This window comes from Podarcis gaigeae (genome assembly GCF_964106915.1).
Source record: "Podarcis gaigeae genome assembly, chromosome: 1".
Lineage (NCBI taxonomy): Eukaryota > Metazoa > Chordata > Lepidosauria > Squamata > Lacertidae > Podarcis > Podarcis gaigeae.
The window spans coordinates 8,413,963-8,436,119 of record NC_139678.1 but is presented as its reverse complement, the minus strand read 5'-3'; the positions used below and the strand labels follow the sequence as shown (position 1 = coordinate 8,436,119).

General features: G+C 48.0%; 3 protein-coding genes and 1 long non-coding RNA gene across 9 annotated transcripts in view; 3 read left to right on the top strand and 1 right to left on the bottom strand.

Moving 5' to 3' along the window:
* Positions 1 to 22,157, bottom strand: part of JKAMP (JNK1/MAPK8 associated membrane protein) — a 94,959-nt gene that overhangs the window by 834 nt on the left and 71,968 nt on the right. The window contains exons 1-6 of one of the 6 annotated variants that reach the window (XM_083737632.1): positions 6,364 to 6,616; positions 5,284 to 5,372; positions 4,863 to 5,017; positions 3,825 to 4,031; positions 2,603 to 2,784; positions 2,019 to 2,095 (exon numbers count right to left, since the gene is read on the bottom strand). In XM_083737632.1, the coding sequence (XP_083593758.1) occupies positions 2,019 to 2,095; positions 2,603 to 2,784; positions 3,825 to 4,031; positions 4,863 to 4,966 (570 nt within the window). In that variant the 5' untranslated portion in view covers positions 4,967 to 5,017; positions 5,284 to 5,372; positions 6,364 to 6,616. Of the gene's footprint in view, positions 1 to 2,018; positions 2,096 to 2,602; positions 2,785 to 3,824; positions 4,032 to 4,862; positions 5,018 to 5,283; positions 5,374 to 5,579; positions 5,762 to 6,363; positions 6,617 to 22,157 lie in introns of those variants that run through there. The other 5 variants (XM_083737630.1, XM_083737631.1, XM_083737627.1 and 2 more) reach the window with 5 other exon arrangements.
* L3HYPDH (trans-L-3-hydroxyproline dehydratase) lies at positions 7,275 to 15,050 on the top strand. The gene is made up of 5 exons (XM_083737364.1): positions 7,275 to 7,847; positions 11,624 to 11,793; positions 12,849 to 12,971; positions 13,881 to 14,018; positions 14,469 to 15,050. Exons 1-5 carry the CDS (start codon positions 7,289 to 7,291, stop codon positions 14,592 to 14,594), a joined length of 1,116 nt encoding a protein of 371 aa, XP_083593490.1. The 5' UTR covers positions 7,275 to 7,288; the 3' UTR covers positions 14,595 to 15,050.
* LOC310844746 lies at positions 7,885 to 10,569 on the top strand. Its single transcript, XR_014564300.1, has 2 exons — positions 7,885 to 7,941; positions 8,868 to 10,569. It is a non-coding gene; the product is annotated as an uncharacterized lncRNA (long non-coding RNA).
* Positions 14,912 to 21,746, top strand: GPR135 (G protein-coupled receptor 135; the record flags this gene model as incomplete). Its single annotated transcript, XM_083753820.1, has 2 exons — positions 14,912 to 14,959; positions 17,637 to 21,746. The coding sequence occupies 2 exons, from the start codon at positions 14,912 to 14,914 to the stop codon at positions 19,593 to 19,595; spliced, it is 2,007 nt and encodes a 668-aa protein (XP_083609946.1). The 3' UTR covers positions 19,596 to 21,746.

Sequence of the window (22,157 nt, the reverse complement as noted above, 5' to 3'; positions counted from 1 at the left end):
TTGGGAGAGCTCTGAGGAAGGGAATGGCACAACTGCAGGTGCCACATAATACCCCGTTCTGCATTTGTAATAACTTGGTCTTTTCGTGTGGTAGCACCTACACTTTGGAACTCCCTGCCCATTGCCATCAGGCAAGCCCCTTCACTGTGCTCCTTTTGGCACCTGCTAAAAATTTTGGGACACGGGTGGCGCTGTGGGTTAAACCACAGAGCCATGGACTTACTGATCAGAAGGTCAGCGGTTCGAATCCCCGCGACAGGGTGAGCTCCCATTGCTCGGTCCCTGCTTCTGCCCACCTAGCAGTTCAAAAGCACGTCAAAGTGCAAGTAGATAAATAGGTGCCGCTCCGGCGGGAAGGTAAACGGCGTTTCCGTGTGCTGCTCTGGTTCTCCAGAAGCGGCTTAGTCACGCTGGCCATATGACCTGGAAGCTGTATGCTGGCTCACTCGGCCAGTAAAGCAAGATGAGCGCCGCAACTCTAGAATCGGTCATGACTGGACCTAATGGTCAGGGGTCCCTTTACCTTTACCTAATAATATTTTTGTCCAGACAAGCCTTCCCATATCTTTAGAAAGTTGGCACAAGTTTTAATCCACTGCTATTTTAACTTTTAAAAAGTTTTAGATCGTTATTAATTTTTCATACCGATAATTTAATCTTTTTCCGTGAACTGCTTTGAGAGTTTTCTTTTAACCATCAAGGAATGTACAATTTTTATGAAACAAACAAAGCCCTAACTGGAAAGGCAGGAGAGGGTCCACTGTTCATTATTCTCTCTGAAGGAGGGGAAGCAGGCAAACACATTCGCCAATACCAACCCATCCTCTTTAGCACTAACAGTCGCTGCTCTCCTTTAAAAGAAGCCACTTAGCAGTTACAGATGCCTTTGCTTAAGCCCTTCCCCCTAGCAGCATCCTGCTTGTGAAATGCTCATTCCTCAAGAGACCCATCTGATACCAAACCTGTTTTCATTTTGCCACCATGTGTAAGATTATTATTTTCTTGTTCACTCTTTATTTGCATTTGCTGTTTTAATAATTGGTGCAACCCCACCCAGAAATCCTTGGCTGTTAAGGTTCCAATGGGTTGCTTGAGAGCAAGCAGGCAAATACCTCCCTGCTTGGCTGTGAAGCCTTGCTTCTGATGCCAAAATAAACTTTATCTGTCCAGAACGCCACTCTCCTGTGGCTGGCTCATTCACTGGCAGAATCTGTGGGTGGGCGGTCCTTAAACTTTCCCCAGCAAAGCAGTTTCTTGACGCCCAGTCTGCGCCTCCCCTCTCGGCGCAGAAGCCTACTGCGCAGGGAGGGCTTGGGTAACGGAGGACCTCTCTCCTCCCCGCTTTGCTCAGGCAAGGTGTCCTGGCACTGCCTCGCCTCCTCCAAGCCCTGAAGCTCCTCTCCACTGGAGGCGTGGTTACTCTCCTCCGCTGAGGAGGTCTGCTTCCCACTATCTTTGGGGGCTCTCTGTAATCCATCCGGCTTTTCCCATCTCCCCCCTGAGCCGATGGCAGTTCCTTGACACTGGCTAAAGATTAAAATAGGCGGGCGACATCAGGCAGGGAACAGCTTCTTTGAAGAGCCAGGCAATAATACTGACGAGGAAGGATTCCTATGTAATAACTATGGCTGCTTTTCCTCCTTGGTCTTGAGGGACTGTATGAGATGGTAACCAGCTGGTTCTTAAGCCTCTCCTGATATGCTGACTGTTCAGAATGCTGATCAGAGCCTCCTCACAAATCTAAACAAGCAGAGAGGTTATGTCCCTCTCCGGTGTAGAACGTGTGAACAAAGACTTTAGCTATCTCAGGCTTTTGAAGATAAAACAATTAAAAATAGCAGCATAGACCTCTTTGCCAACCCAGGGTGGGGGTGGGAGAGCGGAATCCCCGGCGGAATAGCCCAAGGAATTCAATCACTTATTGCTGACCATTTCCTTTGTTTTCCCATTTTCTCCCTTCAGCTGTAGGTCACTTTTTAAAAAGTATATATTTTAAAATGAAACAGTGTTTTACTTACATCTACTTCGGAAGCTGACAGATACACAACCAGGGTGACGAGAGATAACACTATGATGATATACGGGAATGCATAGTCTGGAAGAAAACAGTTGTGCGTTACATTGACACACCAACACAGTTTTACCGCACCAGTCACGCAGAAGCTATAAATAGTTGTTATGGGGTGCAATCCTGAGCATGCCTACTCAAAAGTAAGTCCCACTGAGTTCTATCAGCCTGACTTTACCCAGTGTGGGGGGTGGGGGGAAAGGTTGGATAGAAATAGACATAATAAAATTCTGTATCCTTGTAGTAACCAAAAGTGAGTGGTATGAAAAGTGCTCAGCTCACAAGGTGGAATGGTCCTTAGGCAGCTGCCACACTCAGACAGTCAAATCCTGCTTTAATAATCCAGGATATTCATGAGCTATGGTTAACAGCTTCCAAACATGCCAGATTAAACTGAAAATTAGCTTCCAATTGTGGCTTGTTTGGAAGTCATTAACCACAGTTCTTGGTTTGCATGTTAGGTGCAACTACCTGGTTTGTTCCACCAGTTGTGCAGAGGGGAAAGTGAGGGGGTGGAAAATAAAGGTGACTTACAGAGCAAGCCGCCTCCAACTGCTTGAAGCACAGTTAGGATCGGGAAGAAGTAGAGAGCTGCATAAATGCTCTTAAATCGATCAGACTTCCCTAGCCCACAAGCAATCTTCTTCACCAATAGGGGTCGAAGCATCATCATCAACACCAAACAAAAGGCATAGTATATAAATACAATGGTGTAGCTGGAAGAGAGAATTGTTTATTTCAGAGCACAGTAGTGCCAAAAACTTCACACCTCACTCAATATGGCCAATAAACACAAGACACATATATGCCACAAGTTCTATACCTGCCCCCCCCCCATTATGCAAAATCCTTGCTTGATGCAGTTTCTTCACATCAACACTGTCTCCTACTTTATTACGCCCTCCTGGCCCACAAATCCAGGCCCTGGAGATCTTGTACCTCAAGTCATGGCAATCTGCATAATATCCTCTTTATCTTATTTCCTATCCTTATTCTCCCTCCAGCACGAATGCACAGTAGTGTCTTATTCCCATTCATTTTCTTCCATTGCCCTGGAGAGCCATGTGAGCCATGAGCGACAGGGAGAGAAGGGCTTTACCATTCCTCTTGGTCATAGGCATGTTCACCATGTCAAAGTATGGCTTACTGGCACAGCTTAAATGTGTTTGCTCCCAGAGAGGAGATCACACCCGCTTTGTTCTTTTCCTGGTCCCTTTAGCTCAGCATGGCACAGGAGCCAAGCCAAGAACAAAATTTGGCTACAGGTTGTGGTTATGGAGGGGAGAACTTAACCACAGTTAGGCTGAAGCTCTGAAGATCCCTGGTTCGATCTTGGGTTTCGGGAACAGTTGGGGGTTGAACTAGATGATTATGGGATCCCTTCCAGCTGTACAATTCCATGATTCCGCTGAGCATGATCCCAGGTTCAGATGACATGCTAACCCGAACCTTGGCTTAGTTGCAGTATGGAGCTGAAATGACCAAGGAGGAGCAAGGCAAATGCAATTTCCTCCCCAGGAGCTGATGCGTTCATTCTAAGCCATGGTTTGACCTAGCAAATATGGGCAGAGTAGTAAAAAAAACACTGCAACTATATATAAGGGTGGGAGTAATCCCCATCAATAGGGCTTGCTTCTAAGTAAGCATGCATAGATCAAGACACCAAGATTACCTGTCTGGGAACAGCTGTTAAGAGGTGGGGATTCTTACAAAACAACTGCAGTCTCACAGACAAGGCCACAGAAAAGATACTCACAGAGGGTAGACTGCTTCGTGGGTACAATGAATAGTGGTGATGTAATCAGGACTCGGGTTGTAGAGCATGGTGTACCAGTCAGAAAGCATCACCACCTTGCAGGAGCGGATATGCAAGGAGCCCAGGGGGTCGCTCACAAGCAGAGTAACGATGGCTGCCACGCTGCATTCAATTAAAGCAGTGATGTGCTGGAACAGAGCACTGGAGCTGGAAAGAGGGAAAAGAATGAATCGAAATCAGGACAGGTAATTTGTATCTTATTAAAGGTAAAGGTAAAGGGACCCCTGACCATTAGGTCCAGTCCTGACCGCTCTGGGGTTGTGGTGCTCATCTCGCTTTACTGGCTGAGGGAGCCGGCGTACAGCTTCTGGGTCATGTGGCCAGCATGACTAAGCTGCTTCTGGCGAACCAGAGCAGCACACGGAAACACCGTTTACCTTCCTGCTGGAGCGGTACCTATTTATCTACTTGCACTTTGATGTGCTTTCGAACTGCTAGGTTGGCAGGAGCAGGGACCGAGCAACGGGAGCTCACCCCATTGCGGGGATTCGAACTGCCGACCTTCTGATCGGCAAGTCCTAGGCTCTGTGGTTTAACCCACAGCGCCACCCGCGTCCCACTTGTATTAGACTTGTGCAATTGTAGCTTTGAGTGGGTGGGAGAGAATAAATAGAAGAAGAGCATAAGAAACCCACTCTCCATCTATTTATTCCCACTGTCTCACCCATGAACAACTCTGATCGTGGGTATACCCAGCTTTGGAAAGGCAGCACAAAGGCTCTGGTAGCATCCCAGAGCCCTCACCACCCTCCCAAAGCCAGGTAAGCGAAACACCCAGATTAGGGAAGGAGGCGCGAGGACTCTGTTAGCATCCCAGGGCCCTTGTGCTGCCTTCCCAAAGCCAGGTAAGCAGTCCTCCAACTTGCAGAGTAGTTGGTTCCCCCCCCCCCAGCGCCTTCAATAGCAAGGTAAGTGCACCTTTAGATTCAAAAGCTACATTCAGTTTCTTGTTTGAAACAGGGCTTAGGAAACATTTACCTCTTTTTCCCTGAATACCATTCAATGAAGAACCAATGCAAAATCAGAGGAAGCATTGCCATAAAGCCAAGGTAAAGCCAATCGTAGCGTTCTGGAGATCCCATACATGGCCGACAGATTTTGTGAGCATCTGTCCTTTGCCCTCTTGGACACACCTGGAGAGTTTAATCACATATTGTTTTATAAAGATATCTATTAACATTTTGCACACACACAAAATGGCTTGGGAAAGGGATGCAGACAAATGAAAGGAACTGAATAATGTGCTGTATTTGGAGAACAAGCAGTTTCATTGAGCCCAAGATGTGTTCAGGCCATCTTTCCCCCTGCCAAACCCACTAATGGTTGGATAATAGCAGCTAAAATATTATACTGTGCCAGCTTCAAATTCTCAAGTGTCTTTTCACAATCCTCTACTTACCCCACAATCGCCATGGATTTCAGTTCCATTTATAAATTCCGCTGTTCTTCCACAATAAAGCCCAAGGCAATCTGGCTGAATATCTACAACTTATACAAAAGATAAAAAGGCCAAAAGAGTGGCAGATACTTGTAAGCTAATAACAGTTTGCACACTTGAAAAAAGAGACATTGCACATACTTTTGTAAACCAAGAAATCTTTAATAATATTATAATGTTTTATTATTTATTTTTATTATCTTTAATAATAATAATAAATACATTTTTTAAAAAAACAACAGTTTGCACACAAATACCTTCAAACATCTTGCTTTACTAGCTTTCAGTTAGCTTTTGCCCCCTAATCACGGAACGCAGAACCAGGTAAACAGACATGCAACAGCTTCCACATTAAAACTATTCCAACATCAGAGAGCTCAGAGAAAGAGAATGTTTAGAAGTGCTGTCATCTGACACAGAAAATCAGACATCGTTGGGAGGGGGGTCTACCTACAGGAAAAGGGGAGAGAAGCCTGGGCCATTAAAAATGTTTCTTTACAGCCTTTATACCCTACCCTTATGAGCTTCTTATGGGCTCATAAGTTGTTGTTGTTGTTGTCGCCATCATCACCGCCACCACCAATTATTACTATTCCTGTTGCTGCAAGAGCAGCCCCCCCCCCAACTGCAACTCCCATCATCCACAGCCATTCGCTGTGCCAGCTGACGAGTTGGAATGCTAAATTTAAAAGGCCACAGGTTCCCCCCTCCAGGAACTTAGAACTCAGCCTGTCCCAACCTCGGTTCCCCTGATGCTGTTGGGACTTCTGTCCCCCTGGCCAGCAGGACCAGGGCTGAGGGGAATTGTAGCATCTCTCCCCTGTTGAGGGCAACGCTTCCTCGCTTTAGCCCACGAAAGCTGACATGCAAAAAATATCTCTTCCCCACCTCCTAACCCTCCCCTATAACATTATATAAAGAATTCTATTTATATTATCTACTTATCTAGCTATGCTTTTAGGATACTGGAGGGCTACTTGCTTTTGCAGCTAAGAAACCGGCCTGGTTAGCTGCCCAGCAGGAAGAAACAGCCCCTCTCACCTGGGAAAAGGTAATAAACTCAGCACCCAAAACTCACCCATCTCCACCTAACTCATCCGGGTCCTTGACAGCGACAGCGGCTGGCTTTGCGTCACTTCCTCTCGGTTTCCTCTAGTCCTCGTTGATTGGTTTGTCGGCCTCACATAGCCACGCCCCCGATAGGCGCGGCGGTCGCGTTTGGGACCTCCTCTGGGTGGCGAGCGGGGCGTGGCTCGGACTAAGCTCCTCTCTTCATTGGGCACTGAGACTGAACGAGGAGGGGGCGTGGTCTATTATGTTCGGCTCTTTTTCATAGTAGAGCTAGAAATATGAAGAGCGGCGCACGGCAGGAGCTTCAAGGAAGTTGCCACTCTATAGACTCTCTTCTATAAGAACACCGCCTACGTTGCACGGATGCCTTAAGATGCGATTTCTCAGTAAGCGGACAGGTTCTAGATCCTTGTTAAATTCTTCATTTATAAGCAGTTTAAGGACTCCAGTTGTGGTAAAAAAAAATTTAAAAAACGATATAATTTTTTTCATATAAATAAATTAAATAGACGCCGCGGCGTCAGAAGAAAAATGGACGAAGCATATGGAAGCGAACCCGGAAGCACAACAAAAAAATTCAAGGAGGTGTGTGTGACTCTACATCTCTCTATGTTTACGCCGCCTGCAGCTTTGCTATCCATGCCCTTCTGACCAATCCTGGACAGGCGAACGGGCACACCCCTCAGCCAATGCCCGTTCGGTGTGCGTCAGTGGGCGGTGGCGGTCGCCTTCTCCCACCAATCCCGGGCGTGCAACTCCGACAGGCCTGACCAACGGCCCAGCTCTCCCCGCCCTTCCTCTCTCCCCCTCAGCCAATGCCTGCTCGGAGGGCGGGGCCTGGGCGGGTGGCGTCCGTTACAAACCAGCGTGAGGTAAAAAAAACCGTTCAACGGCCATGGCGTCGCCTGAGGCCCAAGCCGGGGCCTCGCGGCCTTTCCCTCCCCGCGCGCCCGGCTCCCACGTTTTCCTCACGGTGGAGATGCAGGCGGGCGGGGAGCCGCTGCGGGTGCTTCCTCCGGGCGGCCTGGGCCCCTTGGAGCCCCCCCGGGACCTTCCCCTGCTGGCCCGCCGCCGCCTCCTCCTGGAGCTCCCGGAGCTGGACGCGGCCCGGCGGCTGCTGATGCACGAGCCCCGCGGGCACCGCGACATGTACGGGGCGGCGCTGGTGCCCAGCGAGCTGCCGGGCGCCGCCTTCGGGGCTCTCTTCGTGCACAACCAGGGCGGCAGCGCCATGTGCGGCCACGCCGTCCTCTGCCTCGCCCGCTTCGCCCTCGACTACGGGCTCTGCCCGCCGCCGCCGCCGCCGCCGCCTCCGAGACCCGACCAGGCCGCCGCCGCCACCGTCGTCATCCACTGCCCCTGCGGGCCCGTCACCGCCTTCGCCAGCTGGGACGGCCAGCGCAGCGGCAGCCGAGTCCGCTTCCACAGCGTCGCTGCCTTCGCCGCCGCCACCGGTAGGGGGCAGCGCTGCCGCCTGGACTGTCGCGTCTTTCCTGTCTGGACGCGCTTTTGTCCTGTGTTTCGGGGCATCTCTCTCTGCCAAGTTAGGTGAAATATAGTCGGAGTCGAGAGTGGATTTCATGCTCTTTATTCAGCTCATAGTGGTGAGGAGGAATGGGAGCTCCCCCAGAATGACTTACCGTATTTTTCGCTCCATAAGACGCACCAGACCACAAGACGCACCTAGTTTTTGGAGGGGGAAAACAAGAAAAAAAAAATCTGAATCTCAGAAGCCAGAACAGCAAGAGGGATCGCTGCGCAGTGAAAGCAGCAATCCCTCTTGCTGTTCTAGCTTTTGTGATAGCTGCACAGCCTGCATTCGCTCCATAAGACGCACACACATTTCCCCTTACTTTTTAGGAGGGAAAGAGTGAGTCTTATAGAGCCAAAAATACGGTACAGTGGTGCCCCGCAAGACGAACGCCTCGCAAGACGGAAAACCTGCTAGACGAAAGGGTTTTCCGTTTTGGAGGCGCTTCGCAAAACGAATTTCCCTATGGGCTTGCTTCGCAAGACAAAATGTCTTGCGAGTTCCTGCTGGTTTTTTCTCCTTCCCCCCCCTTTTCCTAAGCCACTAAGCCGCTTCTCAGCTGATCCTCTAAAAGCCGCTAAACTGCTAATAGCGCTAATCCGCTAAGCTGTCAATGGGCTTGCTTCGCAAGATGAAAAAACCGCTATACGAAGAGCCTCACGGAACGGATTGATTTCGTCTTGCGAGGCACCACTGTATATACATTATTTACACAATGGGCTCCACGTGATTGGCTAATTCCGGGATTCTCCTGTAGGCCAATCAAGTTGCGGATTCCCTTCCAGCTGGAGCTGGATTGGGTGGCTCCTGTGAACTAATCAGACTGCTGCATTCTGGATCCTATTCTAGGACCAATCAGACTGCTGCATTCTGGATCCTATTGTTCTAGGACCAATCAGACTGCTGCCTTTTGGATCCTATTCAACTCAGTACATAACATTAGGGATCCTCTCCAAAGGCATGTGTGTGAAACATAGAATCATAGGATCAATGTGGAAGGGACCCCCAGGGGCAGTGCCAGATTTACTTACAAGCTAAACAAGCTACAGCTTAGGGCCCCACTCTCTTGGGGGCCCAAAAAAAATTTTAAGGGGAAAAAACTGGATGTACATTTCCAAAATATAAGATAAAAAACAAATAAAATAAAACCTACATACAAGAACAGTGGCAAATGGCTTTAGATACCTATTAGGTCCATAAATTACCATATAGCATATATTCAACATATATTGTAGGTCAATCAAATGTCTTGGCCGTTTGTTCTGTCATATTTATTGGCTACTAGGTACATCTGCATTGGCCGCATTTTCACATAACCAAACCAAACTATGGTTTAGTGCAAACACACTGGCTCCCAGGTAAGAGCTCACTTTTTCCCTTCTCAGTCATTGGGATCTTGGTTAAACTCTCTCCTTAAGGTTTGTTCTTGGCTACAGATCATGGTTAGGAAGAGAGAGCTTATCCACAATCCTGGGTTTGGACAATATGCTAAGCCAAACCTTGATTTGCACTGCACTGAGTTACAGGACCTGACAAGAAGCAAAGTTGATTTGAGATCTTTTCTGGGAGCCACCATTATCATGTAGTCCCAGAAAGCCATTGTGTGGCTTTCCTTGATTTGCAAGGCAGGTTATTTTCTCATTCCACTGTTACAGCTACAGGTACATCATGCTCTACTTTCTACCTAAGGTGGGCTTCCTCTCTGTTTCCATACATAATTGCCTTGCTGTGGTTTCAGGTATATTTTGTTCACTAGTGTTATTTGTTTTATTTATTTATTAAATTTATAGCCCACCCTCTGTGCCAAAGGAGCCCTGGGTGGTATGAAGCACTTAACTACTTTTTTATCACACTGAGTGGAGATGGAGATCCAGTATCATTTTCTTCTTGCAGGAAGCAGCAAGTTAATTGCACAATTCATAAAATAGCAAACTTAGTTAGTCTTTAGGGTGCTACTGGAAGAATTTTTTTTATTTTGTTTCGACTACGGAAGTTCCAACACGGCTACTCAGCTGTAACATAAAATGACAATTAGCTTTAGTTTAATGGGATCCTCTTTTTTTTAACCACGTTTTCTCCTAAATTCTGACTGCACAATCCCATAACTGGTAGGAGAAATTTAGAATGAACTTCTTATTTAGTTCCCAGGTGTGGGGAGAATCTAAATGAAGTCATGAATTCTCTCATGGTCTGAATAGTTCCTCAGTAGTAAATGACTTGCCTCCACTTAAGACTTCAAATAAAAGTTTGGTTTCCCCAAGGAATCTTGAAAGCTATAGTTCTGTGAAGGTGGGTGTGGGCAGGGACCTCTAATTTAATTCTTGGTATCCTCTCTAAAGTTACAATTCCCAGGATCCTTTTGGGGAAACCACAATAGTTCAATTTTAACCGATAACAAGGCTCATAAATGTGTAGATTTGCACAAGTAGATGTCAGGTCAGGTGTGTAGGAATATGCTTTTTATTATTCTGACCCTGCATGCTAGATAATTGACAAATATGACTAACCTTCTTTTCTGCTATTCCCCAGGCTCTAACTTTGCATCTTGGAAAGAACACCTATCTGCACAACACTTCCTTTCTTGAATGTTCTAGTGAGCTGTACGTTTTGTTTTCTGAGACACTAAGTTTGCAGTTTATTTTTAAAAATAAATAACACCCCCCCCCATTTGCCCAGTGCATGCTCAGTGAAATCATGCTCTGTAGTCGTGCAGTGTTGATCATTGGTTGGAAAAGAAAAGGGAGAGGAATGAAATGGACTTTGCTAAAGAAGAGAGTAGCTGGCTGGAACTTTGAACAGGAGCTCTCCTGGTAGGAGGCAAGGATATATTGGGCCAGATTCAACTAAATAGTTGTGCTACTGGGAACCAGCACAAGTCATCTTAGCACAACAGGGCTTCCCCCTGATCTTCTGCATGCCCTCTATATCAGCTCTTACGGGTAGGGAGAACCCCAGAACAACATGGGGCGGGGGGAGATCATTTCATATAGCAAGCAATGCTTGCACAGACAGAACAATTGTAATAGCACGGTGTTGTTCCACTTGTTTCAAATAATAGTCTTTAAGTTACTGGGGGGATCCTAATTGTTTCTGTGTCTGTTGTTCTGCCTGAAAAAGAAGTCTCTAATTTGCAGGATGGTAAAAATGTTCTGATGACTAGTGCTCAATTAATTACTCTTAAGGAGCAGACTTAACTATAGGAAGCCAGAATTTAAACCGGTTTAAACTAAGCTGGCATAAATCACCCCTATTCCAAACTGTTCAGTAACAAGGCTACTAACTGCCTGAATTGGCCTAAGCCTGGTAGAGGAAAGACAAACCTAGGATACAGTCCCTCTGATATAAGTCCCCCTGTCCAGTCCCTCCCCCAGAACACCCATTCTTCAGGGTTTCTGCTGCCATAGATCTCAGCCAGCTCTGCTGTCCTGAGGGAGTTATGCTGGCATCTCTCAGGCTGAGCTGGAATGTGCTTATGCCAGCATAGGCTGGTTGAACCAGATACCTCGCTCATCCCAGCAGATCTGGGGTTTGCATTGCTCCCTTAGTCTTTAGTTACCAGACTGCTTTTCAGCATTCTTAACTGATATTACTGTCACCATAATAGGTAGATAGGCACTATTGTTTGGGGTGTCAGAACAGATTACAGAGGGGAAACGTGAATTATTTGCAGTAATGCCATGTCCTTTTCTTGATTATTAGATTTAGCTGTTGATGTTCCTGGCTATGGAAAAGTAGTTGTGGATGTTGGATATGGCGGCACTTTCTATGCATTTGTCAGTGCTGATCAATTGGGACTTGATCTTTCTTCTTCAAGGATTAGGGATCTAGTAGATGCAGCATCTGCAGTAACTGAAGCAGTAAAGGCTCAGGTATAGTCTGATTTCTCTGTATTGTACAATATAAGTAAATTATTTATATAGTTTTAAATAAATCTATAAGTTAAATGTCTTTAAATTACTAATCTACTTGTTCATATATTGCCTGTATTAGTTATTTGTAACGTAAAACAAAAGAAAACCAGTGTTGTTATGCCTCTTCAAGTTCACTTGGAAGCAAGTCTTCCTTGCCATAGATTACTAAGTTACTGTTTACAAGCCTGATTGGCAGACTGCATAATATTGTGAATGAGGTTTCTCTCTTCCAAATGGAGCTGATGCAAATCGTGCATTGATTGTTAAAAAAATATCAAAGTCCTGTTTTTTTTGTGGGCAGCTAATCTTTTTCCATAATCCTGTCAATATAACATATACATTATTTTGTTTGACAGAAATCACTTTGACTAGCTTTGTCTTAGAAACAGATTTATGCAGTCTTGTCCACCCTTGAGTATCTAAAAGTCGTTTGCTGTTCATATAGTGAGATGCTTTGGAGCAGTTGAGACTGGGAACTGGGGTGTTCAGTGCTAGGGAGAAGACGGTGTGTGTGTGTGTGTGTGTGTGTGTGTGTGTGTGTGTGAGAGAGAGAGAGAGAGAGAGAGAGAGAGAGAGAGAGAGAGAAATCCAATAAAAGTCTCCAGCAGAAACTGAACTGTGATATCCTCAATGATAATTCCATGGAAGCTGCTGTTTTCTCATTGGGAGGTTACTGCAAATAAGTGCAGCAGCCTCCTAACATCTGTACAAACTTGGCCTCAAGGCATATTGTAAGGACCTGGACCAGGGACTAGCCAACATGGCACCCTTTAGATGTTTTGGACTGCAGTTATGATCATTGTTGACCATTGGCTTTGCCTAGCTAGGAGCAATGGGATATAGTTGGTCTTTAAGCACGTGGTTCCAGTACTACAAAGAGACTGTCAATTCCTTCTCCTGAGCTGCACATCCTCTTAATAATAATACTAGATGAGCACATAGTCTGTGGGGTCCTTATTATATTATTGCTATTTTGTTGCATTTATCTGATGCCATTTTCTGTTTTCTTCTAGTTCAAAGTTCACCATCCTGAGATTGAAGACACGGCTTTCATTTATGGGACTATCCTGACAGATGGGAAAGATGCATTTAGTGATGAACCAACAAGCAACATATGTGTGTTTGCAGATGCACAGGTAGAGAATACTGTGCAAAAGAAGTTCCACCTTGCCCCTTTTCATCACAGGGGTTCCCAATTTGTATTTGTAGTAGAGAAAAGGAAAAGGCAGCATATCTGTAGAATGCTCAATTCTGCATTCCTTGCTGTATACAACTCTTAAATTCTGAGAGACTCTAGGAGCTGTATAGAGCTAGGAACATAGAACTGAGTAACAAAGTCCAAGATCTGATTGACAAATTAAGTGAATCGAGAAAGAAACAAAATATTTCCCGGCCTGACAAATTGACCCAGATGATGATTGATGGGGAAATGTATCTACCATCTTGGCCAGGAAAAAAAGAAAGACTAGGCTTCTGTTGTCGAGCTAGGCAACTTCCAACTTTTTGAACCAGGTCAGTGAGGATCACTTGCTTTTTAAAATTCTCCCATATATACAGAACTCCCTGTGTGCCTTTTGGACTGTATCTGTAGGTTTTCCCCTCTGTGTCAAATAACAGATCCAAATAAGTGGATCTCCCTCAGGAGGTTCTGCATTCTTCCATGGAGGTTTCTAAGCAGAGGTTGGATGGCCACCTGTCGTGGATGCTTTAGCTGATTTTCCTTCATTGCAGGGGGCTGGACTAGAAAGATGACCCTTGGGGTTCCTTTCAGCTCCATGATTCTATGTTTTTCTGCTTCAACCATATTTCATTATGTTCCTATCATTCTATGTAATTGTGTTTTGTATAAATTATAAATAAAACATGTTTTATTTACAAACAAAATATTTAAATAGCTACCTTTCTACCAATACGATGAGAAGGGGGCATGGGCATAGCCAGGATTTTTGTTAGGGGGCACCTTTAAAAAAAGTAAAAGTCATTAATTAAATTTGTTGCATTTCTGAACGATGCAGCTAAAACACGTCTGCTTCTCTCCAAACTAGGTTGACCGAAGTCCTACCGGGTCGGGTGTGACAGCTCGCATTGCTCTACAATACCATAAAGGACTCATTCAGCTGAACCAGACCAGGACCTTCAGAAGCAGTACAACTGGTTCCCTGTTCACTGGGAAAGCAATAAAGGCAAGCTCCAAACATTTATCTTTGGTAATTTAGAAAAATAAAAAGTATGTGATGGACTGGTGGCTTTGCTGTGTCCTGGGTCTTGTTTAGTCGGATAGCTTGAATTCTTCCAGCATTCACAAGTGAGTAGGGTTACTTCATTTGTGGATGAAATGCTCTCAGCAAGCCAAGAAAAACTGATCTTGTCATAAGATCATGATGCCATAATTAGGACCAAATGATTAATGGTTTTCATTACTTTTAGTAAATTGCCTCACTTTTGCTTAAAACATAATGTAAACAATTTAAGCCTTAAATACTTGCTTTATATTCTGTTCTGTTCTTTCATTGTCACTTTAGTTTAGATGTATACATCATCACATGTATTCAGATGCTGCCTACAAAAGTTTGTGCTGTAAGTAAACCAGTGTATTTTTCCTAATTAATCTGAAGCATTTTCTTTTGAACCAGGAAACCAAATGTGGTGACCACAATGCTGTTATCGTAGAAGTCTCTGGAGAATCCTTTTATACTGGAATGTCAACCTTCACTTTTGAGGAGGAGGACCCACTGAAATATGGTTTCTTTCTTAAGTGACTGTGCTACTATACTGCTTCCAATAACCCTGTTTGATATGTGTATTTTGCTTTCTTTTAATTGCTGGCATAGCCCTCCATCTTACTGGTGATTAAGGCTCTCATTCGGTTTCAGCAAAGTGGTTCTGAAGCTCCTTGTCTGTATATAAAATATACATAGTGTGGCACTATGACTTAAGACTGAACTGTGAAGTAGCAGGTTCATTTGATCGCCTTAGGTAGGCCCTACTAAGTCTACGCCCTCCCCATCTTCAGTAGAGAGATGATAATACTGACATGCTTTACAAAGTTGTAAAGATTACCAAGATACATATATAAATGCTTGTTCCTGTTACTAGCAGTAGGCTGGTCGAGATTGATAAGCAGGTAAGGGATGGAGGTTTCTTCCCTTTTCTCCAACCCCACAGGCTCATTCACCTGGTCTGGTCTGATAAAGAATAAAATGAAAGCTCATTTATGTGGGAGATTCTCGGGGGGGGGGGGGCGGCGTTGAACATGTCTTTGCCATTAGCCTCCAACCCTTGAGATGAGAGCTTGGGCATACCTGTATAACCCCACAAGTTTATCTGGGTAGTGTTGTACCTTCTTGACCAAATACTCTGATTATCCTTGAAACACCTACATGTCCCCCTCCTGTCTGCCTGGCACTTTCAATTTCAACTTGCGTGACTTTGTAAAAACATGTCAAACTAGTTAAAAACAGCAACTTAGAAGACCTCTGAAGGCTTCAAAACTATTCCGAAGCCAGCTTGTTTTGGCTACCGCAGCTTTGGAGCCAAGCTGCTTCAAATTCCAAGACAGTTTGATTTTTTCAAAGGTGAGGGTCCTACCTCTGACTTGTGTCCTGCCTGAAGTGAATGCAGTACCCTAATGAACAAGACTGCAAAATAACCCCTGCAGGGGGGCATTTTTATGTTCAAAGTGCTACAGAATTTGTATGTTACATTTCCTAGAGTTTTTTGATGGCTGTTATGTCTCTTTATGTTGCTTTCATTGCTGAACTTCTTTAACCTTTACTGTAATGCTGCAGTGCAGATAGCTCAGTGGTGCTGATAACACCAAGGTTGCAGGTTCGATCCCTGTATGGACCAGCTGCATATTCCTGCATTGCAGGGGGTTGGACTAGATGATCCTCAGGGTCCCTTCCAACTCTACAATTCTAGGATTCTATGATTCTAGGTGCAAATGTTTGAACGCAATACTTTAACATTTCCCTTCTTTGTGTGAAGTTCCTGGGATATCAACAGGCACCTGATTAAAGAATGTGTTATAAGTTATTTATTTCCTGTAACGGACTCTAGCAATAAGTCAAGCTCTGGAATCCTGATTCTCAAAAGAGGAAGAAGGTATGACTTTCGCACCACAAGCTTCATTTAAAATATGCTTTAGTTTTAACATTTAAATTTATCAGTATTTTAGTTAATATTTTATATTGTCTTATGTAAAACCACTTAGGGCTTTTTGTTTTTAAGTGGAATACTAAGCATGCTGCAGCCCCACCTTGTAAAATAAAATTAAAGAATTATGTCGTCATACTAGGCTTTCTATCTATAATAAAAATTTAAATATCGCCTCCTTAAGAGTTGTCAAGGGCAACTGACTAGTTTGTGACCTTTGTTGGAGACAAATAGTTTGGTTTGAAAATAGTATGATGCAGCCATTCTTCCCTAGGGTGTCCTGCTGTACGTCTGGTTAAATAGATTTTTGCAGGTTTCTCTGAATACCCCAAAAACCTGTTCAAGAAGGAACAGCTGAGACATATACCTCTATCATTGCACTGTTTGGTACCTCATATCAGGATAGCATCTTCCCAAGTGTGGGTTGCATGAATTATTCAGAACACTTTGAAGTCTTCAGCTTGAGAAAATCCTTTGTACCCCAAAGTGTTGGAATAGTTTCATTGACCTCAGAGCCCTGTTTAATTAATAGCAAACCTGCTCAGCCACATGTCCTTATGATGACCATCATTGCATTTGTGAGCTGTGTGTCATGGCAAGTAAAAGTTGAGGGACTGTTTGGCTTAGAACAGGAGTGGGGAACCTGCTGCTTGTTGCTGAACTGCAGCTCCCATCATTCTAGCTGTTGTCTGCGTGGGAAAAGTGGGGGGGGGGGGCTGGCAAACTGCACACAGAGACTGGCAGTTCCAGTTGTGCAACAGTAAGAAAAAAGCTGCACTGCTTTAACTTGCCTCTTCACAAAATGCTGCATTTGGTCACCAGGGCTGAGTGGAAACTGTGCAGCAGCAATGGTGAACCCCAGGCCTGGAGGCCAAAATATGTCCCTTCACTCCTCTGTATCTGGCCATTGGGACTGTTGGCAGCCTCCATCCTCTCCCCAGTCTGCACCCCTCAAGTGCTTTTTGGGTTGCTGTAGACTGAACTTTCCTGGGCAAAGAAATGAGTGTGCGTGCATTAAGACCTCTTGGAAGTATGTGGCTGGACTTGGCCTAGGCTACTGAACAAATGCTATTTGTTAGATTCCGAACAAAAGTTAGGAATCGCATCCCTTGGTCTGCCCTCACCCCTCACTTGACATGGTTATCAAAGGGAATGAAAAAGCTGACGATGAGTGTAATCTGGGGATAAGAACTTGTTGAATTTAATTGTTTATTTAGAAGATTTGGAACACAAGAGGGGGGGAGGGGGAAGTCCTGGTTATTGGAAGAAGTGTATAAATTGGATTTAATTTGTTTTAATTTGGAAAATCTTAATAAAAATTATTTAAAAAAAAAATCAAAGGGAATGAAAAAGCTGCTTCTGCTGACTTGGAGGAAGCAATGGCCTTGCTCCATCTAGTTCTTGCATGTCACCTTTCTCCAAGGTCTGCAAGAAGGAATGCTTTTCCTAGCAGAGAGGGAACCTGATGGCGAGGCTTCGCTCCTTTTCCGTGTGTCCGGCGCTGTTTATTCTTGAGCCACTTAACAGGTGGCAACTAGAAACAGCGCAGGAGCCCTTTAAAATCTCTGCCCTGCCTGCTGCAATCCTCTTTCTCGCCCATCCGCAAGGATCGGCACGCTTGACCCCTGCGCGCTTGCCTGGCACAGCAAGCGCCCCCTCCCTCGCGATGCGCAGAAATCCAAAAAGATGCCGCAACGGGCGAGAAGCTGCGCTGTTGGAAAGCAGCTCTTGAAGGAGGCAGCCGTCCAGGAAGAAATGCATGGACCCGTCCGCACGGCGGCAGAAAAGGAGGGGCCAGAAGGGCGTTTGGGGCGGGCGGGGGAGAGAATGGGGTCGTCGCGGCTGCCGGCTTCTCCGGTTGTGCGCCATCGTGGTTTCCCGGGGCAACCGACTGCGGAGACGTCAGCGACTCCCCGAGCCCCCCAAGGTTTCTCTGCCACGCGGAAGAGAGCGAGAGATGTGCCGGGCGCGCAGCGAGCGCAAAGCAATCCCGCGCCTCTGCGGCAAGCGGAGGCTGCGCCACCCAAGGAGCCGCCGCGTCCCCGCCAGGCGCCCCCTTCCCCTCCGACGAGGAGGCCGGGCAACGATCCCAAAGGCCGGCGCCTCCAGCTGCCTTTCGCGCCGGTGGCCAGACCAGACGCGCGGGTGAGGAGCAGAGGGCAGAGTCCCCAGATGGAGCTTTGCGCCCGGGGCTCTCCAAGTGCGCCTTAAGTTACCCCCGGGACCTCGGGCCGGCCGGAGCGCGCCTCTCCCGCTCCACGGAGCCGCCGGTCTCCCTCTCGGGGCCGGGAAGGCGCCTGGCCATGGAGGGATCCGCGCTGCTGCTCCTGATCAACGGCTCGGCGCCGGGCTGGCGCAACGAGAGCGGCGGGCAGGTGTCCGTGCCGGAGGCCCCGTCGGAGGCGGCGTGGGGCTGGTCCGGGGCGTCGCTGGCGTCGCAGGCGCTGCTGCTGCTGCTGATCTTCGCGCTGTCGGCGCTGGGCAACGGCGCCGTGGTGGTGGTGATCGCGCGGCACCGGCCTCTGCGCACCGTCACCAACGCCTTCGTGCTGTCGCTGTCGCTGTCGGAGCTGCTGGGCGCCGCGCTGTGCCTGCCGCCCGCCTTGGCCAGCCTGCTCAGCGGGCGCCCCCACGGGGCTTGGCTCTTCGGGCCGCGCCTCTGCCTGGCCAGCGCCGCCGCGCACGCCGGCCTGGGCATCGCCGCCACGCTCACCATGGCGCTGCTCTCCTTCGACCGCTACTGCGCCATCGTGCGCCAGCCCAGGCGCAAAATGGGCCGTCGGAGGGCCGCGCAGCTCCTGGCCGCCGTCTGGCTGGCCGCGCTGGGCTTCTCGGGGCCCTGGTACCTGCTGGGCCGGAGGGAGGACGAGGAAGAGGAGGAGGAAGCGGGGCCCGAGGCCTACCACTGCATGTATGCCCTGCCCTGGGGGTCCTCGCGCCTGGGGCCCCCCTACGGCGCCGCGCTGATCGTCCTGTGCTACCTGCTGCCCTTTGCCCTCATGTGCTTCTGCCACTACAACATCTGCCGCGCAGTACGGCGCTCCGAGAGCAGGGTGCGCCCCCTCACCACCTACGGGCACCTGCTGCGCTACTACGGCGAGATGCGGACAGCCACCACAGTCCTCATCATGATCGTCTCCATCATCTGCTGCTGGGGGCCCTACTGTGTCCTGGGCCTGGCCGCCGCCATGGGCCACATCTCCTTCTCGCCCGCCGTGGACACTGTGGCCTGCTGGATGGCCTGGGCCAACGGAGCCATCAACCCCCTCATCTACGCCGCCCGGAACCCCAACATTGCCATGCTGCTCGGGCGCAACCGGGAAGGGGGGTACAGGACGAGGGGCAACGTGGCTGCGGTGGCGCTGGCTGCCACCCAAGGCCGCCGCCTGGAGGGCAAGAGCCGGGCGGAGCGGTACGCCAGCCATGGAAGCGGAGGCACTGTGGGGAGCACCCTCACCTCTTCCAGCCCGGCCATCGGAGGGGAATTGGGGGTGTGGGCCTGCAGGAACCCGGCGCTGCTCTTCTGCCGGGATGGGTGGCCGGACACTGCTTCCGAAGGCGGCTTGCAGCAAGGAAAAACGGGCGCTGCCGATACCAGCCTGTGAAACATTGTCGGGGTGGACCAGAGTTGGCCTAATGGCAAGGCCGGGAAAGCCAAGTGCTCAGAAGCCTCAGCATCACAACTGGAACATTGTTACAGAGACTGGAAGGATGTGCTGTGAATCAAAGGCGTCACTGTGAATCCTGTGTCTTTTTCTGAAACCCAGGACTTTCCCAATCAGTCTCTGGGCTCATCCACTCTTTCTCTTGCCCTAGAAAACATGGGTCCGAGCAGATTTTGAGGCATGGGCCTGTGCAAACATCAATCTGGAGAAAGCCCAAATTGCCATTTGCTCCGACTTCGCTCTAAAGAGCATCCCCCCCCCCCAAGCAGGTGGGAGAAGCAGCAGGAAGAGGGAGTTTGGACAAGCTCAACTATTCCCTTGGCTGGTCTGCAAAATTGCTGCAGCTGTTGCAAGAAAGGGGATGTGGGTGCTGCTTCTTTCCGTGTCCTTGGGACATGGGAATTAAAAGGTGTGTAAGAAACTGGCTGAGCCTCATCAAGAGCCCAGCACTGAGCTGAAGGGAGAGGAAGTGAGCAGAATTTGCTTGAGGGCAGAGGTGAGGAACTGAGGGCCACATGCGACTCTCATGGCCCTCCGCTCAGGAAACTATGCCCCTCTCTGACCTTGCTGTGACACCTCATCAAGTCCTTCTCCCTGGGTGAGGCAGGTCCTTGATGATTGCTAAGGTGTTTAGGGAATTTTTTAATGTTTGATGTTTTATTCTGTTTAATATTCTGTTGGAAGCCCCCCAGAGTGGCAGGGGAAACCCAACCAGTTGGGCGGGGTATAAATAATAAATTATGGAGGTAAGAGAGAAAAGGGTTGTGTGTTTGTGTGCAGGGGCGAAACGAGGCTTTATTTCACCCAGGTGAAAGATCCCGATTGACTCCTCCCCCCCCCCCGCCCGCCATGCACATTTGTGTACACAAACACATAGGCTGGGAACCTTAAAGGGCGACCCCCAGGAGGCATCACCAGGGACAAAAAACCTGGCTAGACAACACCACCACCCCGGCAGCAATGAGAGAGAGCACCAAGCTGTTTGGATAGCAAGCGTGGAAGGTTTGAGCACAGCCTCACCCAACTTGGCACATTAAAACACATTACATTAAAAAGACCAGAAAGCAGAGCATTGCAGAGGGGCTGGTTCCCTCTTGGGCTGCTCCCGTGCTCCTTAGGGGTCTGTTGTGCCAGTCTCTGCAACCCCCCCCCCTCCATATTTTTTGCAATCACAAGAGGCACTACGTATGGAGACAGGCAGCTCTGCTGGTGTCCTTGTTGCATTAGCAGGTGAGGTTGTCACTTGTGACTTGCAGGATGTCCCATTCTCGTCACAGCTGACCTGTTTCAGTGCTTATCAACCCCCACCGCCCTACAAAAATCATGAATCTTTTGCATCCCCCTTCCATGGATGACGAGGCTATCCATGGCTGCTAGCCACAATGGCTCTATGTCCCCATGCCACTGTTGGAGGCAATATGCCTCTAAAGGCCAGCTGCCGGCAATTGCAGGTGTGCAGTGTGCTGTTGCAATTAGGTGTTGCTTGCAAGCTTCCTGTGGCCCTCCGTCTGGTAACCGTAAGAATTGAGTGCTGGCCTCTTGGCCTCAAACAGCAGGGCTCTCACAATATTCAGCACACTTAGGAGAAAAGCAGAAGCCCCAGCTGCGCCCCCTGAACATTGGGGGGGGGTTTAAAAAGAAGGGGGCGGATCTGTACTGTGGCCAGGTGAGCCTAGGTGTGTGGGGCTGTGGTTCAGGTGAAAGCTGGGACTCCAAAGCCTATGATCCATTCTGCCAATGCCGTGGCTTCAAGGTCACAGCTGACAGAAAAGTTATTTCCATGTGTTCTCCAGAGGCCTTAACTGAACTGTTTGCCCTACTCGGTGTGAAATTGTTACAAATACAAAGACCCTCTATGTATATATCATTTTTTGTAAGTGTGATGTTACCTTATTTCGCAAGAGAAGAAATAAAGCAGGTGCTTGGGGGTCCTGCCCCCCCGGCAAAGGAGCACAAAGTATTTCCTTTCAACAGGGAGTAGGGAACATTTTCCATCCTGGGGGCCACTTTCCTCTCTGGAAAAGATTTTTGGGGGCACATGTACCAGTGGTCGATGGAATCAGAAGCAAAAGTAGGTGAAACAATGTGATTATTTGTGCAGTAAGCTAGTATACACTAGCTAGTATACACTAGCGGGTGGCGTTGTGGTCTAAACCACTGAGCGTCTTGGGCTTGCTGGTCAGTGGTTCGAATCCCCGTGACGGGGTGAGCTTCTGTTGCTCTGTCCCAGCTCCTGCCAACCTAGCAGTTCAAAAGCATACCAGCGTGAGTAGATAATTAGGTACTGTTGTGGCGGGAAGGTAAACAGTGTTTCCGTGCACTCTAGTTTCCGTCACGGTGTCCCATTGCGCCAGAAGCGGTTTAGTCCTGCTGGCCACATGACCTGGAAAGCTGTCTGTGGACAAATGCCAGCTCCCTTAGCCTGAAGTGAGATGAGCACCGCAACCCCATAGTCACCTTTGACTGGACTTAACCGTCCAGGGGTCCTTTACCTATACACTT

What these genes read in the sequence shown, in the direction of transcription:
- L3HYPDH (XM_083737364.1), top strand. Translation starts at nt 7,289, where the DNA reads ATGGCGTCGCCTGAGGCCCAAGCCGGGGCCTCGCGGCCTTTCCCTCCC. An exon ending in TGCCTTCGCCGCCGCCACCG is followed by an intron (nt 7,848 to 11,623) that starts GTAGGGGGCAGC and finishes CTTGATTATTAG; the next exon opens with ATTTAGCTGTTGATGTTCCT. An exon ending in GTGTGTTTGCAGATGCACAG is followed by an intron (nt 12,972 to 13,880) that starts GTAGAGAATACT and finishes TCTCCAAACTAG; the next exon opens with GTTGACCGAAGTCCTACCGG.